Below are 20,912 nucleotides of genomic sequence, written 5' to 3' on the forward strand. Positions count from 1 at the left end.
GGGCTGGGAGACCTGCAAGCAGCCTGCTCCAGACAAACAACCCCAAAACACAGGGCTCTGCTGCTCCGAGGCAGAGATGTCCATGCTCGGGTTTAGCTCCTGATCCTGAAAACCCAGAGAAAAGAGCACCACGGAAAACCCGCTGAACCTCTCCTCTCCAAAAGAGGCAGAGGAGGAAGGAAGCACTCTGCCTCCCAACCACTCAGTAGCCCAAGACCTCTCCGTGGCCTTGTAGCCTAAATCCATTTCCCCATTTCCCAAGGCATCCCCTGAGCCCCAGCCATTACCCGGGTGGGGCCGAGAGCTGGACCCATGTGCCGGGGCAGGGAGAGCTGTTTGGGGAGAGGTGCAGCTTCTCCCAGCTCGGGAGGGGATGCCTGCCCAGCGCTGGGCTCACTCCCACCTCCCTGCGAAGAGGAGAACCCCAAGACAAAGCCTCCCCGAGCACCCTTTCCTGCCCCGCAAAGCCCACTCCCACGTGGCTCAGCACCGCATTTCGGCGGCGCTCACCCCTCGCACCTTCCCCTCCGTCTCTGTCCAACGGGGAAAGCAGCGAGCAGAGGAATTTGGTGCGCTTTTTTTTTTTTTATTGTAAGGACTCAAATCCAGCAGTGTGATAAATGCATCCGAGCTACAATTAGGAAGATATATAGCATCAGAATGCGAAGGTCTGGGCAGCGTGGTGAAACGCGGGCTCTCCAGAGCCCCAGCTATGTTTCCCATTATGTAACCCTGGTCATGGGCAGACAGCCAGACTCCAAATGAAAAAGAGACTCTGGCTTGGCACCGTTTCTATTTTCCTATCCTCATTCGGGGTCAGCACAGTGTCATACAGCTGCAGAGAAAGCTCCGGGGATTAAACCTGGGAAAGACTCCAAGACCAGGACCTGGGTTCAAGTACCAGCTGAAAGCAATAAACCAACTGCCACAGCTGGGCTGAGTTTAGGCGTTCTCAAAGTCCCCCAGCTCTCCCGCTTACCGAGAACCAGCAATCATGAACATGGCGAGCGCAGCACGAGCGGAGGCCTCGGGATGTTGAGCCCCAGCAGCCCGGGCCCTGGCGGAGGTTTGACAAGCTGCCCCGCTGGCCCCGAGCCCAGGCCGTCATTCTGGCAGCGCCGCTGGCCCCGGACGAGCTGCACTTTGATGCAAGTTCTGGGCCAGGCCTTTTGCTCCTGGTGGGCTGCCAGGTGGGTACGGGGCCTGTTTTTTCCAGAAGCTTTAGCACATTCGTGGCATCCTTGCAGGATGCTTCTGTGCTTAAGAAGTGTTGTTTTTTTTTTTTTTGTTGTTGTTTTGTTTTTTTTTACTGTCCCTTTTCTGCACCCACGTCACCCTGAGGGGCACCAAAAGCTGTGGCAGCAGAGCTCTGGGAGCTTTCAGTGCCTCCCACCAGCTTCTCCCTTGGCACTGGTGCAGGAATGGACCTGGGTGGCACAGCCCCCTCCTGGGAGGCAGGGAGCACGTGTACAGTAACACAGGCCCCTTGCTCACAGCTCTGCAGCTTGGCTTCTGTGCTTGCTCCTTGCACGCTTGCCCTGCCCACAAGCCTTGGCTTCCTCCAGTAGGCCTGCTGCTCTGCCCCGTTTTACTTCTGAACTTTCTGAAGCTGTTCCTATCTGAACCCTTCAGCTTGGTGACTCCACCTGGTTACTGAGCAGCCCCAGGCCAGGCAGCAGGCGTGTGGCAAGAGAGACCTGAAATACTGAGTGCTCCCCTACTCCTTTCCTACCTCCAGGGAAAGCACAGCAAGCCCCAGGTCACGCCCAAGAGCTGGTTCCCTGCTGTTCCCCACCACCTGCACCTCCAGGGAAGCTCAGCTACTGCTGTCCTGCTGTCCCAGACCCCCAACACCTGGAAACACGATGCTGGGCCAGCACAAAAGGCCTGGGTGAAAGAGCAGCAGGCCTCCTTGCCATGGGCGAGGCACGCTGCTGGTAAGCCAAAGGGCCAGGGTGCAAGGAGCTGGGAGCCAACCCCTGGAAGGCTGCCCTGCCCTAAAAGTAAGGGACCAGAGGGGCTGCTCAGCCACCCTACACGCAAGATGTGGAAGCAGCTGGGCCTCTGCGATGATACAAAGACCCTGGGCAAGCCAGGACCTTGCGGAGCAGAGCCCCCAGCCCATACCCACCGCTCCCCACGTCGACGCACCGGGGGGCAGGCTGTGCCCGAAGCCTCCTCCCGCCTCGACGGGCGAGCAGGAGCCTGCACCTGCTCCAGCAGCCCGGGGGGGACGCAGCCTCACGCCCCACCGCCGAGGCCCTCGCCCGCAGCGGGGGGAGGCAGCCGGTCCCTGGAAGGCGCCGAGCGCTGGCTGCACGAGCCCGATCAGAAATTCCATCTCGAGGCTGCCCGTCGCCAAGGGCTCGGCGGCTCCCTGCGCAGGCAGCGCGAGGGGAAGGGGGGGATTGGTGCCGAGAGGCGCACGTGACAGATCCCAGTTTGAGTTCCTGCCCAAAGATGGGCAGCAGTTCACATGAGCAGGCAGCGGTCCCACACCGAGCAGCCGACAAACAGAAAACAGACTCCATCTCCACAAAATGAGGCCCAGAACTTCCTGTGTGAGATTTCCATTTCCTCAGCCAAATGAAAAAGAACTGGAGTAGAGGCAATAAACTCGGAGAGCAGGACTGGACCTGACGCACGGAGCGGGGACCCATTAATGGTTAAGCCACTTTGCTGGATTACTCTTAATGCGCCTTCCCATCACCCTGGGTTCTGGCTCCTTTGGATTAACAATAAGACGTGATTTCAGGCTCTGGATCCGGAGTACCGGAGGCAGATGGAAAATCCTGCGGGAAAGCAGCTACGGAGCATGCTCAGACACAGTTTCGCATACTCCATACTTGGCCCCTTCGCTCGGTTTTCTGTCCAAAAATATGCAAATTGCCTAGTCCGCATTATGGACTAATGGGCTGGAATCGGCCAGTTTAGAAAATTAACTCTTTTTTGTGTGGCAGGGGGTAGAGACGAGCTGTTTCTGAAGCAAAAGGGAGGTGAGTTTTGGAGCTCTGGGACAGGTAAGCTGCTCCAGGCCAACCCAGCCTCACCGAGGTTTGCCTGTTTCAGCCAGGAAAGAGGCAGTAAAACGCTCGTGCTGCAAATGGCCTCCCCTCTTCCCACAGAGGACGGGCTAGCAGGGCACCTAACGGGGATGTATCCCAACCAGAGCACACAGCCTAAACGCTAGGTAAAAATCTCAGTCATCTCCTAGCACCCAGAAGCAAAGAACTCCTGCCAGACCCCCTCATCGCCACTTCGCCCCCCAACACTCTCAGTGCCCAGAGCTGGATGCCTGTCCTCACCGAGGGAGGTCACTGTGTCACCAAGGGTGACAAGCCCCCACCAGGCATCCCTGCACAACGAGCCTCTCCTGGGAGGGAGCCGTGCTCGTGTCGGTGTCACGTCCAGAAGCAAGCATGAGCGAGGGGAAAAGGGGGCACAAGGGGCTCAGGGGGGAAGCAGACACCACAAGACAGACCAGAGGACGAACGTACTGTTTGGGGAGCTCCAGAGAGGTCGGAGGAGGATTCCAGGTGTCCGGGTGGCCAAGCATCCAGTCCGACCAGACCTTCACGCTGGGGAGCAGCTCCTTCAGGTCCTGGGGCAAGGCAGAGACCTTGATGTCATCCTCCTCATCCTCCTGCTCCACCTCCTGTGGCTGAACTGCAAATACAAGATGTGAGAGCTGAGGCAGCTTGCTGCAGCCAGGAGCCAGACTCAGGCAGTCTCTCCATCACAGATAATAGGGAACGAACAACACATCCCAGCATCCCAGCCCTGAAGGTGCAAGGGAACAGCAAGTGCAAAGACAGAGCTGTTCTCCCTGCGTGGACTGGCCTAGGGGGCGAGCTGGGACGCCTGCAATGCCTTTTACTGAAGGCAGCAGGGTGTCAGTGTGATGGTAACGGAGGTGTGGGATCACCTGAGATCCTAGTTTGGGGTGTTTCCCTATAGCTGGCAGAAAGCATGCCCCGTGTCTGTCCCTTTCTTCCAAAGGTTTCTGCCTGCACACCCGGTGTGTCTTCCTGCCAGGTAATCCAGCCCTAAGCAGGGCAGAGACTGGGATGCCAGGGGAGAAACCCAGAACCCCAGCAGAGAGGAAGGAGCGTACAAAAAGCAGGGAACGAGGTCCCAAACCCCACCAGGCTGCCTCAGGGCCTGCCACAGCCCCTTACCTTGCACCCACTCCCGCAGCAGGTCGGTGCAGCGCCTCACCAGGAGGGAGAACATGGAGAGCCCCAGGGCCGTGGCCTGTTCCTGGATGACAGAGCGGCAGTCCTCAGAGAGGCACTCTGCGGGACAGAGAGAGAGCTCAGACACCCCTCCTTGCTTCACCTTCACAGCCACATAGCACAGGATGAGCAGCTCCTCAGCTCACACCTTCCTTGGTCCCGACTGCTCCATGTACAGGGGAAAAAATGGGGTTATTGGGGCAGCTCTGGCAAAGAGGCTCGGGTCGCACTGCCCACGTCATGCCCTGAGGTGCTGAGGGCTACCAGCACAGAAGCTGCTGCTTGGAGCCGAGGCCTTCCCCTGAACCAGGAGGATATATTTAAGTGTTAAAAGGGTAATTAGCTGCCTGTTTGATCTCCCTCCCTGCTGGAGCTGTAACCTCAGCAGCTGAGGAGGGGGCTCCTCCCATCAGTTCAGCAGTCACACAACAGCTTGTCAAGAGAGCTTAATTGAAGCTGTTACTCAAGGAGATGCCACACGACCACAGCTCCTCCAAACAGAGCCGCCTCGGAGTGAGAGCAAATCCCCTCGGCACATCTACACCCAGCCAGAAACCACTTCTGAGGCTGCTGCGAGCGGCGGGGCGCTGGCTCGAGGGAGCTGCCTGGAGCTGGGCGTGGGTCGCATTTAGCGAGGCCCGGAGCACCGCCGGCGTGCCAGGCTGCCCACGCCGGGCCAGAAGGGAGATTTTGAGCCTCGCGGGCAGCCCCTGCCCTCCGAATCCTCTCTGCCCCCGCTTCGCATCCTCTCCCGAGATGCGGGGGAGCTGCTGGGACGCACTGCGGGGAGGAGCGGAGCTGCAGTGCAGGGGGACGGGAGGCACCCCCCGCGCTGCTCGAGGGTCTCCTGCCAGCCTCTGCTGCTTGCTCGGTGCAGGCTGCAGCACCTTGCTGGCTCGCATGTCACCCGCTGCCAGCTCGTGTCACCCGCTGCTGGCTTTGTCACCCACTGCCGGCTCCGTCACCCGCTGCCGACCAGGGTTCCCACCTCTCACCCTGCAGGCAAGGCCGCTACAAGCCAAGGAAGCTTTTCAAGGTTTTCGTACAGCAACTACAATCGTGCAGGGATTGTATATCGACTGCAAACCGGTGCCCGTGCAAGCAAAGTCCCAGAGCTGGGATGGGGAGAAAGCCCCCAGCAGAGCCCGGCTCCCAGGCACCGCCGCTGCCGAGATGAGCACCAGCGGCGCGCAGGTAGCAGGGTTCAGGACTTTGAGAGAAGGGCAGGAGGATTAAAGCACGGCACCGACCCCGTTCCAGCTGGCGCTAGCAAAACGCCTGAGGCCCGGAGAACAAACACGGGGTTTCAAGTGTAAATTATTTCAGAGCAGTGGGGTGGGGAGGGTTAAAAACCACTAGAAGAAGAAAAGACTAAAAAGCACCTAGAAAACACAGGTAAAAACGGGAGGATCAGCTGCAGACTTCATTTGGCCGGCTCTCAGAGCAGGCAGCGAGCTCAGCACCTGGCAGGGAGACCACCAAGGGTGGCACCGGGAGCCCCCGGCAGCCCAACGAGGGTGCTCTGCTCCTCGGGCCGGGGCTGAGCCGATGCCGCTGAGCGCCGGTAGGAAGTGCCGTGCTGCGGGGCTGTCAGCTTTTGGAGGAAACATAAAACTGGAGATGTGACCACTTTGGGACAGTAAATCTCTTTCATGAAGCCTTTCCCACAATTAAGAGTGTTAGTCCCAGCGCTCTGGCCACGGTCCAGCTCAAGAAATTGCAGTCGCCTTCCCCGCGCTCCCTCCTCCCGTCACGGTGATGCCGGACTCTCCGCTTCTTTGCCAGGCACGGGGCAAGACCACGGCCACCGCGCTGCCACCTGAGCGCCGCCAGGTCCCCAGGGCACAGCGTGGGTGCTGTGCTGCCAGGAAAGCCCCAGGCATTTCGGCAGGCACCGCTGTGCTTTGGGCAGGCAGCGCCCCGGGGACTGCGGGCACCGTGCTCCGGGTGACTCGCCGTCCCCCCCAAAGTGCCCTCCAGCTCAGCCACCTTGTCATCCCGTCCTTAAATCAAACAACTCTGCTGGTCCTGGAAGTTCACTCCCTGGCCAGGCTTGCGAGGCTCATTTCACGGAGGCTCGTGCAGCCCAGGAGCCTCCATGAGTCCTCGCAGGGCAGGGAAAGGCCCAGGTGAGAGCACGGCGGGTGCTGCTCACCCCCTCCGAACGCGCACCAGCGCTGCAGCTCCCAGCCCTGCCAGCAAAGGCTCCGAAGAGCTTAATTCTAGGACAAAAGAGGAGAGCCCCATAAATCAGGAGACACTTTCTGTGCCTTTTCACCACTTGTCTCGGGAGGCAGGGAGCCGCAGCGCACGCTGAGCTGGGAGCCGGGAGCGAGGGCTCCCGACCGTGCGACAAGGGGGCTTGGGGGGGGGGGGGGCAGACCCCGAACACCCCCAGCTGCCCGTGCAACAGAAATCGCTCAGGGTGAGGGGATGAGCAGAGGGCAGAGCACTCATGAAACAGTTTGGGTTTTTTTGCTGAATGGGGTGTGGGAGCGATGGCTCCCTGCTTTGGAGCCCAGAAAGCATCGTCACCTCTGAGCTGGTCTGTGCTGCTCGTAAAGCACGATGCACTAGGATGTAAAGTTGATGAAATCAGATGTTCTCGGAGGCTTTTGTGGTGCTGAGGTGACTCCTGTCCCTGCAGCCGAACAGCACCAGTACAGCCCGGGGGCATCAGCTGCCAGAGAACCAAATGTAGGCACAGAGATCCTGACTGCTCCGGGCAGGGCACAGCCTGTGACTGCCGGATCTGCTTCCCCAGTTGCCCCAGGATGGTGGCAATGAGGCTCTGCCGCGCCACCAGCAGCCCCAGCAGTGACCCTGTGCAGGAAATCACCGAGCACAGCACCAGGAGTCTCAGCAGGGGCCAATTCCCCCTCCACCTTCCCCCCTGCAGCCAGGCGAACGCTCCCGTTCGGCATCGAACAGCCCCTGCCACCAGGTCACACCGAGATTAGAAAAAACCCGTGGCCGCGCTGCAGTCCCAGCAGGGAGCTGAGCTCCCAAACCCCACCTCCCGGGAGCCTTCTCGAGCTGGACCCGATTCTCCATCACCTGCAGCACTACGTCAGCTGTGCCAGCAAAACCTTGAAGCACGTGCAAGGCGAGAAGGGAGCAGGCAGTGTCTTAGAGCAGGACCATCACTGAACACTTGGCAGCCCGAAGCAGCAGCCTGGTATATCTGCGTTATCCCACACTTCCCAGGCTGAATTTATAAAGATCTGCTTTCTTGCACCAGAAAAATAAGTTACAGCCCTGCAGCCTGCTGCACATCCACCACGGACAGGAGGGCTCCAGGTGCTGGATGGGGCAGCGGGACCTGAGCTCTGACAGCCGTGCAGGCAGGGTTTCTAGCAGCCTGCCTGACACCAGCCACTCGTAAGACCCTTTTTTTTCCACTTGGCTCAAACTCTAACTATCGGAGCTGAAGTTTCTGTGCTGGGTGCCTGTCTCAGCCTGAATTCGTCCGGAAATCTTTAGCCCAAACAGTTGGGCTACTTATGAGAATGAGGCTAGGAAACAAGATAGTGGCTTACCCCTGTTAGAAAAAAAACACAACCTTTTCCTTGAGCTCATCTAGCAACTGCAAATCCTGGAAAGGGGATCTGCGATTTTGCTGCAGAATAACCTTTTTAACAGAGAGTTTTCCTGTCCTACTAGAAATCTGTCCACGCTTGGCCGGGCTATAAACATCTGAAATACAGCAGTTTTTCCATATTCAATAGGAATTAATTGCAGCAGCTAAAACCTTCTAAGATTTCACCTCCCCGAGCATGCTCCATCTTCCTACTTCTCTTACATCCAGCCACCCTTACACCTGACCTGCGTTATGCGCAGCAGAGGAACTGCCCTGCTCCTGTACAGCACAGGGGGACCTCCGAAAAACCATCCTCGTACTGCTGACGGCTGCGAGCTGGGGATTCCTCTAAGAAGGACACAGTTCCTCTAAGCGACACCCAGGCTGTCTGCTCTGAAGCAGAGCCCAGGAGCGAGAGGAAGGAGAGGGGACGGGACAGAAAAACTGGGAGCTGATGAGCATCAGGCTGCAAGCACGGAGAAAAAACGACGGGGAAAAGGACCAGGCTGTTTTTTCTGAAGATCGCCAAAACCCCCTGAGCTGCAGAAGAGTCCTCCTGTTCCTCTGCACGTAGGAAAGATGTTTTGTTTTTCTCCAGCTGGGTACCGGTCTGCACGAAGAGCGGTGTTTTGCTACCAGGAGGCAGTTTCCTTTGCAGGGAGCCCGCAGAGCAGAGCAGATGAGGCAGCGCAGCAGCGGCAGCGCCCTCTGCGAGCGCCTACCTGGGCTCTTGGCTCTCGGCTGCGAGCTTTGCTCCGGCTCAGCCGGCAGCAGGATCCGACCCAGGCTCTCTGCAGCCATAAATCTACCTGCTTCGCAGGGGGAAGGGTGCGGGGAGAGGGGGGAGAGAGACAGAGAGAGCGGGGATTTTTGTAACGGGGAGAAATTTGCGTTTCTCTGAGAACATTATATTCATGGAAAACATAAACCAACTGTCGTCAAAGTCGTCTGAGCTCAGGAAATGGAGCGGCCGGGAGAAGGCTGCCATGTGGCCGGATGTTATGTATTTCTAATTAGTGCTATACATCTTTCAGCAGCGAGTGTCCTTTTGCTGGGAAACACAACGCGCTGCCCTTGTTATTGTAACTGTCAGAGAGTGCTTAAACAGATAATCTCCAGGAAAAGTGATAAACACATCCCCTCTCCCACTAGGGTGTACAAAACAGCAATGCCAAACCTCTATTAGGGCAACGCAACCAGCCGCAGGAAATGGGAATGGGAAAAGAGCAGGCGATGCGAGGGGCAGCCGCGGCCGAGGAAGGGGATTTGCAGGAGGAAGCTTCTCACAGCCACTCGAGTGCCATGTGCAGAAGGAAATCCTGCGAGGGACGATCAGGGCAGAGCGAGCGCGCACCACGTGGCCCCGGCCGCAGGGGCGCTCGCAGGGACGGGGCAGGAGGGCTGGAGGCGAGGGCTCCCGGCTGCTCCGCTCCGAGCACGCTGCAGGTAGCGGTGGAGGAAAGCCCCGGCAGCCCCGGAGCTCCCAGGCAGGCAGCAGAGGCAGACACGCTCCTGTCTCCAACCCGGCTAGCAAAGAGCGCGAGGAGCGCTGAATCCTTCGCAGTTACGCCGAGACCGGCCAACGAGCGCTAGCAGAGTCTCGAAGGAGAACAGATCGCTTTGATTCAGACAATCAGATCCAGCCAAGGGTCAGGAGGACTGCAACGAGACGTTTTCCACGCTGGCCTCCCTGTCCTGCCTAACCCGTGCTGCTGCTCGGGGCCGGGAAGCCCGGAGCAGCGCCGGGCGCAGGCACGGCTGGCAGCAGGGACGCGCTCTGAACCCCCAGCTGAACCCACCTGCCCCGGTGACGCTCTAAAGGACCCCACGCGAAGGCAGTCGAGCGACCGAACGGGTCTCCAGACAGTCCTGAGGACGGCACAACGGGCTGGCCGGGGGGACGCAGGAGGTGGAGGAGCCTGGCGAGCGCGGGGCCGCGGGCGAGCCGTGCCCAAAGCCCGCTGCGTGATGTGTCAGCGGCTCGGCGGCACAGACGGCTGATTCACCAGCCGGCTGCTGCCCTGCGGGGAAGAAGAGAGGCCGGTCAGCGCCGAGCTGACACCACCTGAAGGCGATTTGTTTGCTCTCTTATCGCTCAGCCACGCGGGAGAGTTCTCCCCGTGAGTCACCCTCCGCCAGACGCGGCGCTGGCAGGGCTCCGGGGCTGCCCAGCGGGATGGGGCCGTCTGCAGGAAGCGGGCAAGGACAGCGGTGGAAGGGGAATACAGAAACCAGCAGAACCACGGGGAGGGATGCTCACGGCTGCAGGGCATTTCCCTGACGCCCCCTCGCCGAGGTCCTGTGAGTCACGGGCACTCCCAGCTCTCTGCTGGGAACCGCGAGTCACACGCGCACTCGTCTGCCCCCAAAAGAGCCTGGGAAGCCAGATGCACTCATCCAGCCCTGGCTAACGCCACGCAAAGATCCTGGGAACGCTGGGCGGTTTTGCTGGGAAGGTGCTCCCCAGCTCTGGGTCTGCAGGTGGCAGCCGGGACAGCCAGCCCCAGCCCTGCAGCCAAGCTGGATGCCACCACCTGCACGCAGAGGGCCGAAACCCTCCCAAAGTGACCTTCAGCTTGCAGTCACAACCCGCAAGCCCCCAAATCCATCTCCCCACGCCGACTTCTCCCCGCAGAGAGGCAGGAAGGCCCCTGGGGGGTGGTCTCAGCCGCGGCACCCAGACCCGCACGGCACAGGGGTGCTCCCCCGGCAGCGGGAGCCGCCCAGGAGCCCGCGGCTCCCTCTGCTCCGCGCCGAAACCCCAGCTCGTCCAGGGGAGGGAGGCCTACGAGGTGAGGAATGCTGGGGGCCTGGGGAGGATGGAGCAGCTCTCCCTGTGGAAGCCATTAGATATTCAACACTTCATTTGTTTCCAGCCGGCCTGGACTGCAGCGCTGGGCTCGAGGACGGGAGGCTCTTCTCTGACGTAACCAGGAAGCAGCTGCAAAATTAAGGAATCCCTCATGACATCATAAAAAGGGTCGATGGTTTACAGGGGAAGGTATAAAAATTAATGACATATTCCCGACCCGAAGCAGCAAGCCTGCCCGAGAGCCGCAGAGGAAGCCGTGCTGCCCCTGGCATGAAGGGGCTGCCCCGGGCGGCGCGCTGCTGCCGGCCCCCTCCGGCTCACCCCGGAGCCCCGACTGCCCCCGAGCCCCGGAGCCACACGCGGGGATGGAGCCTGGGGTGCGATAACCACCTGGGGACGTGCTCCTGACCCCCGAAGAGCAGGGCTGTAGGCTCAGCAAGGGAATGGTTTTAGAGGCAGGCTGTCTCGCGTGCGCAGGGCGGCTCAGGAGTCGCTGACACAGAACGTTGGTTTGAAATGACTCAGGGAGAGGTGGTTATTTGTTTCCACGGGGAAAGCAGGCACATGCGCCACGTGTGTGCCCCTAAAAAACCACATTTCTGCAGCTCTGGAGGACCAAGTGGTCCTGCAAGCCCGGGCAGCAGCACGTGGTCCCGCTCCACTGCACAGCTCAGGCTAGGGCAGAGAGAGTGACATTAGCCTTGAGGACAAGCACAGAGCCATTTCCACTTGAAAAGGGAAAAGGATAGTGGTTTAAAATTAACTGCGGCCTTTTCCAGGAAATATCAGTGGAAAGAAGCAGCCATTTTTAGAACTGTTATTCTCAGAAATTTCCTGAAAAGACCCATCAGTCAAAACACCGACTGAAGCCATTTCCACTTGCGCCGAGCCGCACTTCGCAGCTCCCTGCGCTCGGGGGGCCTGACCCTGGCGGCGGGGCCAGGAGCCTGGTCTGCACCCTGCGGCCCCGGCGAGGCTGCAGGAGTCGCTTTTGGACATGCACCATGGCATGCAGTGGCACAAACACCCCTGCTAACCGGGGCTGGTGGCGGATCTGTGCTCATGACAGCTTTTGTTAGCTATGTCCACTCCAAGATGTGCCATTCCCGTGCAGCCAGCTGGGGCTGAAGACGCCCACAGTCTCACCCAACTGGCAAAGCCTGGGGAATCACCAGAAAAACGATTATTTTCCAGCACTGCCTTCAGCAGGGCCGCTCCAAACGGGCGAGCTGACACCAGGACTTAGGGAACGCTCACCCCGAGGCTCTGCGCAATCCCCGGAGCTGCTGGTCCTGCCTGCCAGCAACCAGCAGCAGGGATTTGACCCGTCTGGCAGCTAAAAGGCTGCCACGTCCAAATGTACACGGCTCCTGGCTAGCTCCTAAGAAAGTGTGCCCCGCTGAGCTGGCAAGCCAGCTCCTCAGCACGTATATATATAGCTCTGGGCCAGCCCGGCACCAGCTGGCTCTTGCTGCAGAGGGAATATTGCTATAGGATGCACAAGCAGAGTGGGGCTGAAGTGGTTTCCAAGGGTAAAGAGCCCGAAGACTAGCAGGGCACGGTACGTGCACAGGACATCTGGATGGAACAGGGCACAAGGCAGGGGTACGCCAAAAGAAGAAAAAACGAGGATGACGGAAACATAAAGAGGCGCACTGCAGCGGGGCAGGATGATGCAAAATGAAAAATATATAAAAAAAAATACCCTGTCCTCAGCCTGCGTGGTCCTCAGGTCCTTCACCCCTTCCCGAACAAGGGAACTCGTGGCCAGCGAGGGAAGCAGGGTGCCCAGCACACGTGCTGCCCCGGGAGCCCGGCTCGGCGCACGCAGCAGGCACGGCAAGCTGCTACTAGCATCCCACCCAGGAGCTGCGCGCGCCCAGCCATAATTGTGTCAGATGTTATTTACAACGGGGGAGGAGGTGTGAACAGGGCTTCCCGAGAGATTTACTCCAGCCCCGAGTGCAGTTTCACCAGGACAATCGCAGCGAACACCAGGCAGCCTTTCCGCCCCCCCGGTGCTGGAGGTGGGCACGGTTTTTTTGGCAGCCGACACGAGCAGACAGCCTGCAACTTGCCTTCTCCGGGGCGAGCCTTCGTGAGTGCCTCGTGCCTGGAGCAAAAGCTAAGGAGAGAAAAGTGCCTGCAGACAGGAGCGTTCGCAGCAAGCCGCCTTCGCTGGGGCAGGAACGGCAAAGCGAGGAGCTTCCGTTTCAACACATTCACTCGCTGCTCTTCTTTTTACAGCTTCCTGCGGGACCCGGGCTCCAGGGTGTCACTTTGCAAAGCCAATGCCGAACGTAAAGCAAAACCTGTGCCTCCTCCATCCCTCCAGGGAGGCAGCAAACCCCAGACCCCTCATCCCATGCCTCCTGCCCTCCTGCAGCAGGACCCCAGCCCGTGCCAGCGCCTGCTCAGCCGCCCCGGCTGGTGACAGTCCCGTGCTGTCACCCCCAGCGCTACCGCGCTCCTACGAGAGGGGCAGAGCCCTGAGGCCGTGCCTACAGTGAAGCTTACCTAACACTTTCCATTGTAAGACCCTGTTTTTAGTTCCTAACAACTTTGCCAAACTTTAACCATTTAGGCTGCGGTCCCCCATGCCAAAAGCTTTCTTCGAGCTAAATTTATTGGGAAAATTTCATCCAAAAAGGTTCAGCCATTTGCCAGAATGAGGTTAGGGAAAATATATTGTTCTTCTCAAGTTAAAAATTCTTCGACCATTTCAGTGAAATCCCCAGCACCTTCACACTTTGGAGCAGGAACCAGAAGTTTGGCAGGGGACAGCTGCGGGCTTTGGGCGTGCCTTCTGCCACCTCCCTCCACCCTTACTTTGCCAAGGGGTGAAAATCTGAGTGTTAGCAGACAGCTCGCACGTGCCAGCTGAGGCAGCGCCCGGTTAATCCGCTGGGACGGCCAACAGGAGTGGAAACCAACCGAGGGAAGACAAAGGAGAGGGAGCAACAGACAGAAAAAGGGTGCTGAAGCAGCAGGAGCGAGACGATGCTGTAGCAGCGGGGCTGCACCCTGCTCTCCAGGACGCCAGCCCCAAACCAACACCCAGATGTAATGCCCTGATGGGGCAGACTCTGCCGTGGTCAATCCAGATTTCGGCGCCCAACGAGGATCCCAGATGAGGTCAGCCTGGTTCCACAGGGGAGCTCGCTTTTCTGAAGATGATGGGAATTGCATACAAATTACATGCAAAAAAAAAAAACCAAAAACATTAAACGAACACAAAATCGAGCATTCAGAGGTCAGGAATACGAGACTTAGAGCTGTTCTTGCAACTTCAAGTCAACCCCATCGCACTTACACACTATAAGGTAGCCCTAACGACGTATCATTTTCTTCAGCTTCGAGGTGCCATCTTCAGCTGTCACAAAATGAACATCCCCCAGAGAACCTCTTCCTCACGTGCTGAAACACGCACGTAATCGGTAAGGCTGGGGATTGCAGAAACCAGCCGTGTTTTGGGGACGAAGGTGGCTCAACCAGCTTCTGTCTTCGCCTCGGTCCTGCTCTTCCAGAGGGATCCGGAACCACTTTAACCACGCTCAGCTGATGTGGCTGGGACCTGCACGTCCCTCGCTTGCTGCCTGGCCCCAGTGACACAGAGGGGATCACATTTGCAGACAACGGGCAAATGCAGCCACAACTGCAGCTAATTAGTGCTCTGCTTTGAAAATGAATGAACGCAGCCCAGGAAGGACCATGTATTTAAGGCACCTCCACCTCCTCTGTCTCGAGGTGAGCATTCCAAACCTAGAAAACCCGTTAGTTCCCTAATACCTCAGCTACCCTCTGTGCGGTTTAGAGATATCACGCCGAAAGGCATCCGAAAGGGAGATGCTTTGAGACAGAAGCCAGTGAGCTTCTGCGATCCAGTTATTGGACTCGAACTGTCCAGCCCTCCCTATGCTTCATGAAGCACTGAGGATAGCGATAACACTTCATCAGCGGCTTCTCTAGAAAACTCCCATGGGCAGGAAAAGGAATTTTACAAGTGAAAGGACAAAAGTAAAACAGAGCATGGGATCTTTTTGCCGCGTTATCATCCTCGCTATCACAGGAGCCCTTATCTCCATCACGGCACCCCTCAAGCGAGTGAAGTGCTGCAGGATGCGAGTGCTGAGGCTCGCCCTGCTCGGAGGAGCCCCCTCGCAATGGTGCGCACACGGCCACGGCCAGTCCCTGGTGGTGAACGGGGGCCACGTGCTCCTCCTGTGGAAATTTGGAAAAAAAATCAGCCCAGAGCAGTGCCACGCAAAGGAAGGTTCTCAGGTGTCGAGTGAGCAATTCCCCACTGGAAGGGCTGAAACCACAGGCACAAACCCACAGCACACAGGGAAACTGTTCCAGGAAGTCTAACATCCGAGCCCCAATATTAGAAAATATGATCTCAGCGCTCCAACGACGCGCACGCAGCCGGAGCCTCAGGTCCCCAACCACCGCGCCGACTGCAGCGCGCGCGCACGGATTATTGAGCCCCCTGCCACCGGGCTCGGCCTGGAGCAACTAAAAAGCGTTAACCTTCCACGGTCGCTAACAAGCATAAGACGTAACGGTTTGATGCCAAATTCCTCTTTTCTCCCGTGACTTGAGATGGGATTGGCATGACCGTGAAGCTCCCCCCAGCTACCGTTGCTGCGGCGCTCCCGACGCCGCCGTCTGCGGGGAGAAGCAGCCCCGAGCTCACCGGGCTCTGCCCCGGGCACCCCGGCACCCCTCCGAGTTCCCGGGCCAGCGCCGCTCCGTTTCCTGCAGAGATTTGAAAACCTGTTGCAGTTCCAAAGCGAGCTTCGATTTCACTGTGACCAGCAGCTCGGAGACTCGTAGTTACTATACAGCCGAATAAAATATTTTTTCATAAATTTAACGCCAGCATGTCTGTGTTTGGAAACTTTGAAAATCCATGTTGTATGGTTTACTGCACTGGAAAAGGTGCCAACAGAGTTTCAAAGGAAGGGAAGTGTATAACTGTTTCCTTTCAAATGCATTTTCCAATGGGATCCATTGAGGGAAAAGGCTGGAACTAACTAAAACATTATTAAAAACTGTTATGAAAAGAGACAGAGAGATGGAAAAAGATAGACAAAAAGTCCAATACACAGCCGAGAGGGAGGGAGGGAGACAGGCAGCGAGAAAGGGGATACGGGCAGAAAGACACTTTGGGTGGGGAAAACGGGGCGAGACGGGGAGTTTTATCTGGCAGTCACCGTTCGTGGTTTCATATTGTTGCAGATCAATTGATCGGGACTTCAAGTGCTGCTGGCCCAGTGGCACAAGGCGAACCACAGAGTTGGCTGCAGGCGCAGCGCTCGCGAACTGCTGACCTTCAGTTTTAAAACCAAAAATATTCTTCGGGAAACAGTCACACCGGGTTCCAGGCTGGGCTGCCAAGCGCAAACAAGCACTACTAACCTGAAGCAACGCCCACGAGCCCTTACCCCGAGCAACAACCAGGACTAGTAACCTGAAGTAACTCCCGGCTCCGGTTCCACCGGCGTTAACCCAGCGTGACATGTGCGCAGGGGCTCGGCTCGGCCGCCCGCACTGAGTGGAGCGGTTCGCTCGCCAATCGCTGACACGCGCCGTCGCGAGGAGATGCAGGCATCGTCCCAGACACGCCGCCGACGGGCAGCCCCCGCTCCGCACCGACCCGCTGGCCGCGTTCGAGCCACTCCGACAAAACCTAGAAATACCCAGACGATCGGGGCCACGCGGCACCGTCAGCCCGGGTCCCAAACCTCCACCCGAGGTCCAGGCGCAGCCCTGGGTTTGCTGCCCTAAAAGTTAAGGGGGGACCGAAAGGGGCTGGAAAAGCACCTTTGGTGGAAGACCCCGTGCCCCCCGACGTCGGGAGGGGGCCGGATCCCTGCGGCCCTGCCAGGCTTCAAAGAGCCAGGCTGGGGCGGGCAGAGCTGGGCGCGAGCCTGCGGAGCTCCAGGCCTGCAGTGCTGTGGGGTGCAGTAACCGTGGGCTGTAGCGCACATGTCGAGGGATGAGGGGAAAAAAATAAACAGACAGACAAAAGAATGAGGACGCTCTGCCAATTCCAATTGTGCAGCTTTTCTTTTAAATGCTTATCAAGCTGAGAAAGAGCAGAGTTCTTGGAAAACAAGGTTTCCTTTCTTCCGATGCCAGTGTCAAACACCCTCAAGGACGGGTACAGCACAGGCGCTCGCTGCCTGCCGCCCTCCCGCAGCCGCCGTCCAGTCCCATCCCAGCCACCCCTGGAAGGGCTCGCGAGCAACAGCCCCGGCGTTTCTGGTAAAAAGATTGCTGTGCTTTTTTTTTTTTTTTTTTTTTTTTATGAATCTCCAATCTGGCTGGGTTCAAATTATGGCCAATTACCCACCGACACTTCTCGCTAATAAAATAAATTTTTACAGGCCCTAATTACTGCTTTCGCTGAACTGCTCTACAGGAAGCCGGAGCGCTGCGGCTCTCCAGACGGCAGCAGACGGCGAAGCGAGGCACCGGCGAGCGGAGCAGCGAGTGACTCAGAGGAGACGAGAGCTGGAAGGGGGGAGAGCTTGCGCCTGGCCGGAGCTGCACCGGTTCCCAGCGCCCCGCGCACGGGGCCCGTTGCGGTGTGTCCCCCCCCACAAGGCACGGCACCCCGCTACCTGTGACGCAAGGCAGGCCTCCGGGCCGGTACCGTGGGCGTGAACCGGCGGTGAAACTGTATTTGGAAAAGGGATGACATTGTTATTTAGAAACGGGATGAAATTGTTATTTGGAAACGGCTGCACGGGTCGCGTGTGGCAGGGAGCCGTGGCTCCGGGCTGCGCTTCCCCGCGGGGCTGCGTGCCCGGGGGGACCGGCCCCCGCAGCGGGGGGACCCCGAGCAGGGAGGGAGGGAAGGCACCACCCCAGCTCGGCCCCCACCTTCGGCTCTCTGTTACAGCTACGGTTAATTGAAAGAGACAGAAGCGTAGGCCAAACCAGCAGAAATGTACAAATTCCTCTGCAAAACGTGAAGCGTCCGGGCTCCAAGAGCCCGCTCCCAGCTCCGCGCGCGCTCCCGCTCGCCAGCGCGGCGCGGCCCCGGAGGACTTCCTGAGAATGAAAAACGAGCAGGAACCCCGGAGGTGACTGCAACCCGCAGCCCGGCCCTCCCGGCTCGAGAGCTCGCCGGCAAGCCCCGCCGCTCGGCGAGGCGGCACGGACAGCGGGGCCGCTGCACCGGGGCCAGGGAACAGCCGGGACGCAGCGGGAGAAGCGCCGGGGGCGCAGCGCGCTGCAGCCCCCGCGGCCCCGGGCTGCTGGAGTCTTTCAAAGCAGGGCTGCCACGCAGGTATCCGGGCTCGGCCGGGGAACCGCGGCTCTGCTAGATTGATTAATTTTTTTCTTTCTTAAGCGGGATTACTTTAATTTTCGAGGCCTAATGGAGTCCAGCTGCGACGGGGAGGCGAGGCTGCAGTAGTACAAAGGCAGGCCTTTCCACGCTGGTGCAAACTTGCACAACAGTCGCCGCGCACACGCACGCGCACGCACACACAAAGACCTATAAAAAGGATGCACTGCAGCGGGATATTTTTAGTCCTGACAATACAGCACTAAAAATACGACTTTGCTAATACATCACTACAGAACTATTCCCAGTGTCCATTCAGGAACGGTTTTAAAACATTTATTTTTGTTTCCTTTTGCAATGGTCAGAGAGGAGGGAGAAAATAGAAACTCATTGATAAGAGGAAACGAGAGAGACATGAAAAATTGAAAACTACCTAAAAGCTCATGGAGAGGTTTATTTTATTAGTTCTTAATAAATATCTTGCAGATTTCCTCAGGAAATACACCAGATCACATGTAAAATAGTTTGGTACTGATGTCAACTGTGTCAGCATATGAAATCTATTAGGGTGAAGCCACAGCAGGGTGATCAGCGTGCTGAAAAACTGCACGGCACTGAGGCGAGGGGGGGCGGGGGGAATCTCACGGCCCTTCCAAATTCTTCGAGAGGTAAAAAAGTCAGCCAAGACGCAGAGAGAGAGAAAAAAAGATCCCACATCCTGCTTTGCGCTGCCAGCAATGTGAAGTGCCCAGAGATTAATTCTATGTCTGGCCTGGAAATGTGACTTTAAAGCATGGAGGGAGCGGGGAGGAGGAGGAGGAGGAGGAGAGAGGAACGAGAAGGCCAGGCTAACGGGGACTGGCACCGTGCCACCGACCCCCCCCCCCGCCCTTCCCCTCCCCGAGCCATGTTTCAACGTAGACAGCAGTAAACCCCAGCAGACAGCAGCTCCGCGCGCGCTGCCAGGGCCTCGCACCAGCTGCAGCGCGTCTCGCGCTCCGCGCGCAGCCCCGGTGCAGATGGGCCCGCGAGCGGCGCTTCCGCCGCGCCTGCCTTGAAAGCCACCAGCACATGTGGCGGCGCTGCGCCGCTGCTCCCCGAGGCGGGCCGGGCACGCCGGGGGCCCCGCTGCCGGCACCGAGCGTGAGGTCTCGGCAGCCCCTCGGCTCCCCGGGCCTCGCTCCGAAGGGTTGGTGCTGTTCCCAACGCGCCTTTGGCAGCCGGCGCCTCCTCTCCGGGGCCGTGCCGTTAGCGGGAGAGCAGGCGCGGCTTACGCAAGCTTCCCCGCGCTGGGGTCCGGCGGAGAAGCACCAAGAGTTCACGGAGGCTGGGTCAGGAGTTTGGGCGGGGGCTGCACGCCGCCGGGGGTATGGAATGAGGGACCCTAGCACGTGCTGGAGACCCGTGCCAACCGCAGGACGTGTGCCAAAAGCAGGACTGATGGCTACGTGTGCCCTCGGCACGCCGCCTGCCAGCCGGCCCCATGGCCACGTTACCAGCAGCCGCCACACGCTGCACCCAGCTGTGCCAAACACGGCCCTTTGCTACCTGAAGCACCTCACTTCAGTGCTGTCTCTCGCCTGGGGATAAACGGCCCCGCTCCGTCCTGTCCTGGCTGCGAAGCGGGGCCGAGCATCCCGTTAGCCGGGGCGAGTCCCGAAGGCCGGGTTTAAGCAGCCCTCTGCAGAGCAGCCCGTCAGACAGCAGGGGCAGAGCCGGCGCCCTGCTGCCGAGAGCCTGCCCCATGGGCACACGCGGTCAAGAGCGGGCACTAATCGGGGAAAATCAAAGGTCTCCATACATGAGCCTGAGTGGGGATCACCTTCTGGCCTCAGACACACGTATAAGTAGAAACGCAGCCCCGGTTGTGCTCGCTAATGACCTCAGCATTAAGGCAAGAAGAGATCCCACCAAGCCCCCAGGGGTGCTCGCTCCCAGCCGAAGCCCACCCGGTGCCGGTACCCGCTTTGCCGAGGGGCTGTGCCCGCAAGCAGGTGGGGAGGCCAGAGCTGGCACTGACCCCGGAGGGAGAGGCAGGAGAGGAGCCCACGGCCCCCGCTGGGCAGCCCCGGGGAGGGAGATGAACCTCACCGAGCTGGCAGGTTGCAGCTGAACCCGCACAGGGCACGGGCACGGGGCAGGCAGCCCTCCTTGCCTACACCTGGCAGGCTATAAAACAGCCCCACAAGCTCAATCAAGAGTTTTACAACTTCACAAAGCACCATGATTAGCCTAATTATCCGACGTTCTCTCAGAGAATTAAATAGAAATACAGTAATTGACTCGGCGTTGCTTAGAAGCACGAGGAAATCAAAGGCGCAGCGCACATTAAAGAGGCAGAAACATCTCTTTAAAAGTGAGAGGATTTCCTGTCACGGTACGAACATCTGAAGCCTCCCCAAGCCGCTGCACCTGGGGTGACCCCGCTCCCGCTCCCTCGCACCCCTCTCGCTGCACACACCAAAGCAGAGGCGAGGCAGAGCCCCAGGACAGCTGCGCCAGGCACCTCCCTTCTCGCCTCGCAGCAGGAGGACGGACGGACACTGCGTGCCAGCACTCCATTTCCTGCCTCTCCTTTCATACGGCGACGCCGCTTCTTCCCACTTGCCGAAAAACAGGGGTTGGGTTTCGGCACAGGCAGGGCGAGCCCGCGCCTCGGTGGCACCGCAGCGTGCGAGCCCCTCCGAGCCGACCCCGCGGGGCAGCGGCCCTGCTCCGACTTGCCGTCGGGCGGCAGAAGCTTGGCTGGGAAGCAGACTCGGGCTTTGTGCTTACGAATCGTTTCCCTCCCTCTGTTGCCCTGAAACGAGATCCCGGTGTCGCCCTGCCGTTTGGTGGAACCGCTTCAGGGGCGGGCAGGCCGGGCAGAAGCCCCCCGGTGCGTTCAGCTGACGCCGCTCCCCGGGGACTTGCGCCGCGCTCGGGCTGGAGGGCAGGACTGGAGAGTCTGACACACCGGCAAGCGCTCGGTTTCGCTGGAAACCT

At 59.0% G+C, this 20,912-nt stretch overlaps 1 protein-coding gene across 6 annotated transcripts in view; it reads right to left on the minus strand.

Annotated features, from left to right (window-relative positions):
- Window positions 1-20,912, minus strand: part of SMG6 (SMG6 nonsense mediated mRNA decay factor) — a 109,218-nt gene that overhangs the window by 52,902 nt on the left and 35,404 nt on the right. For all 6 annotated transcript variants that reach the window (XM_040533013.1, XM_040533012.1, XM_040533014.1 and 3 more), the window contains exons 11-12: window positions 4,179-4,295; window positions 3,498-3,666 (exon numbers count right to left, since the gene is read on the minus strand). In XM_040533013.1, coding sequence (XP_040388947.1) covers window positions 3,498-3,666; window positions 4,179-4,295 — 286 coding nt within the window. The remainder of the gene's footprint in view (window positions 1-3,497; window positions 3,667-4,178; window positions 4,296-20,912) is intronic.

This window comes from Cygnus olor, chromosome 20 (genome assembly GCF_009769625.2).
Source record: "Cygnus olor isolate bCygOlo1 chromosome 20, bCygOlo1.pri.v2, whole genome shotgun sequence".
Classification (NCBI taxonomy): domain Eukaryota; kingdom Metazoa; phylum Chordata; class Aves; order Anseriformes; family Anatidae; genus Cygnus; species Cygnus olor.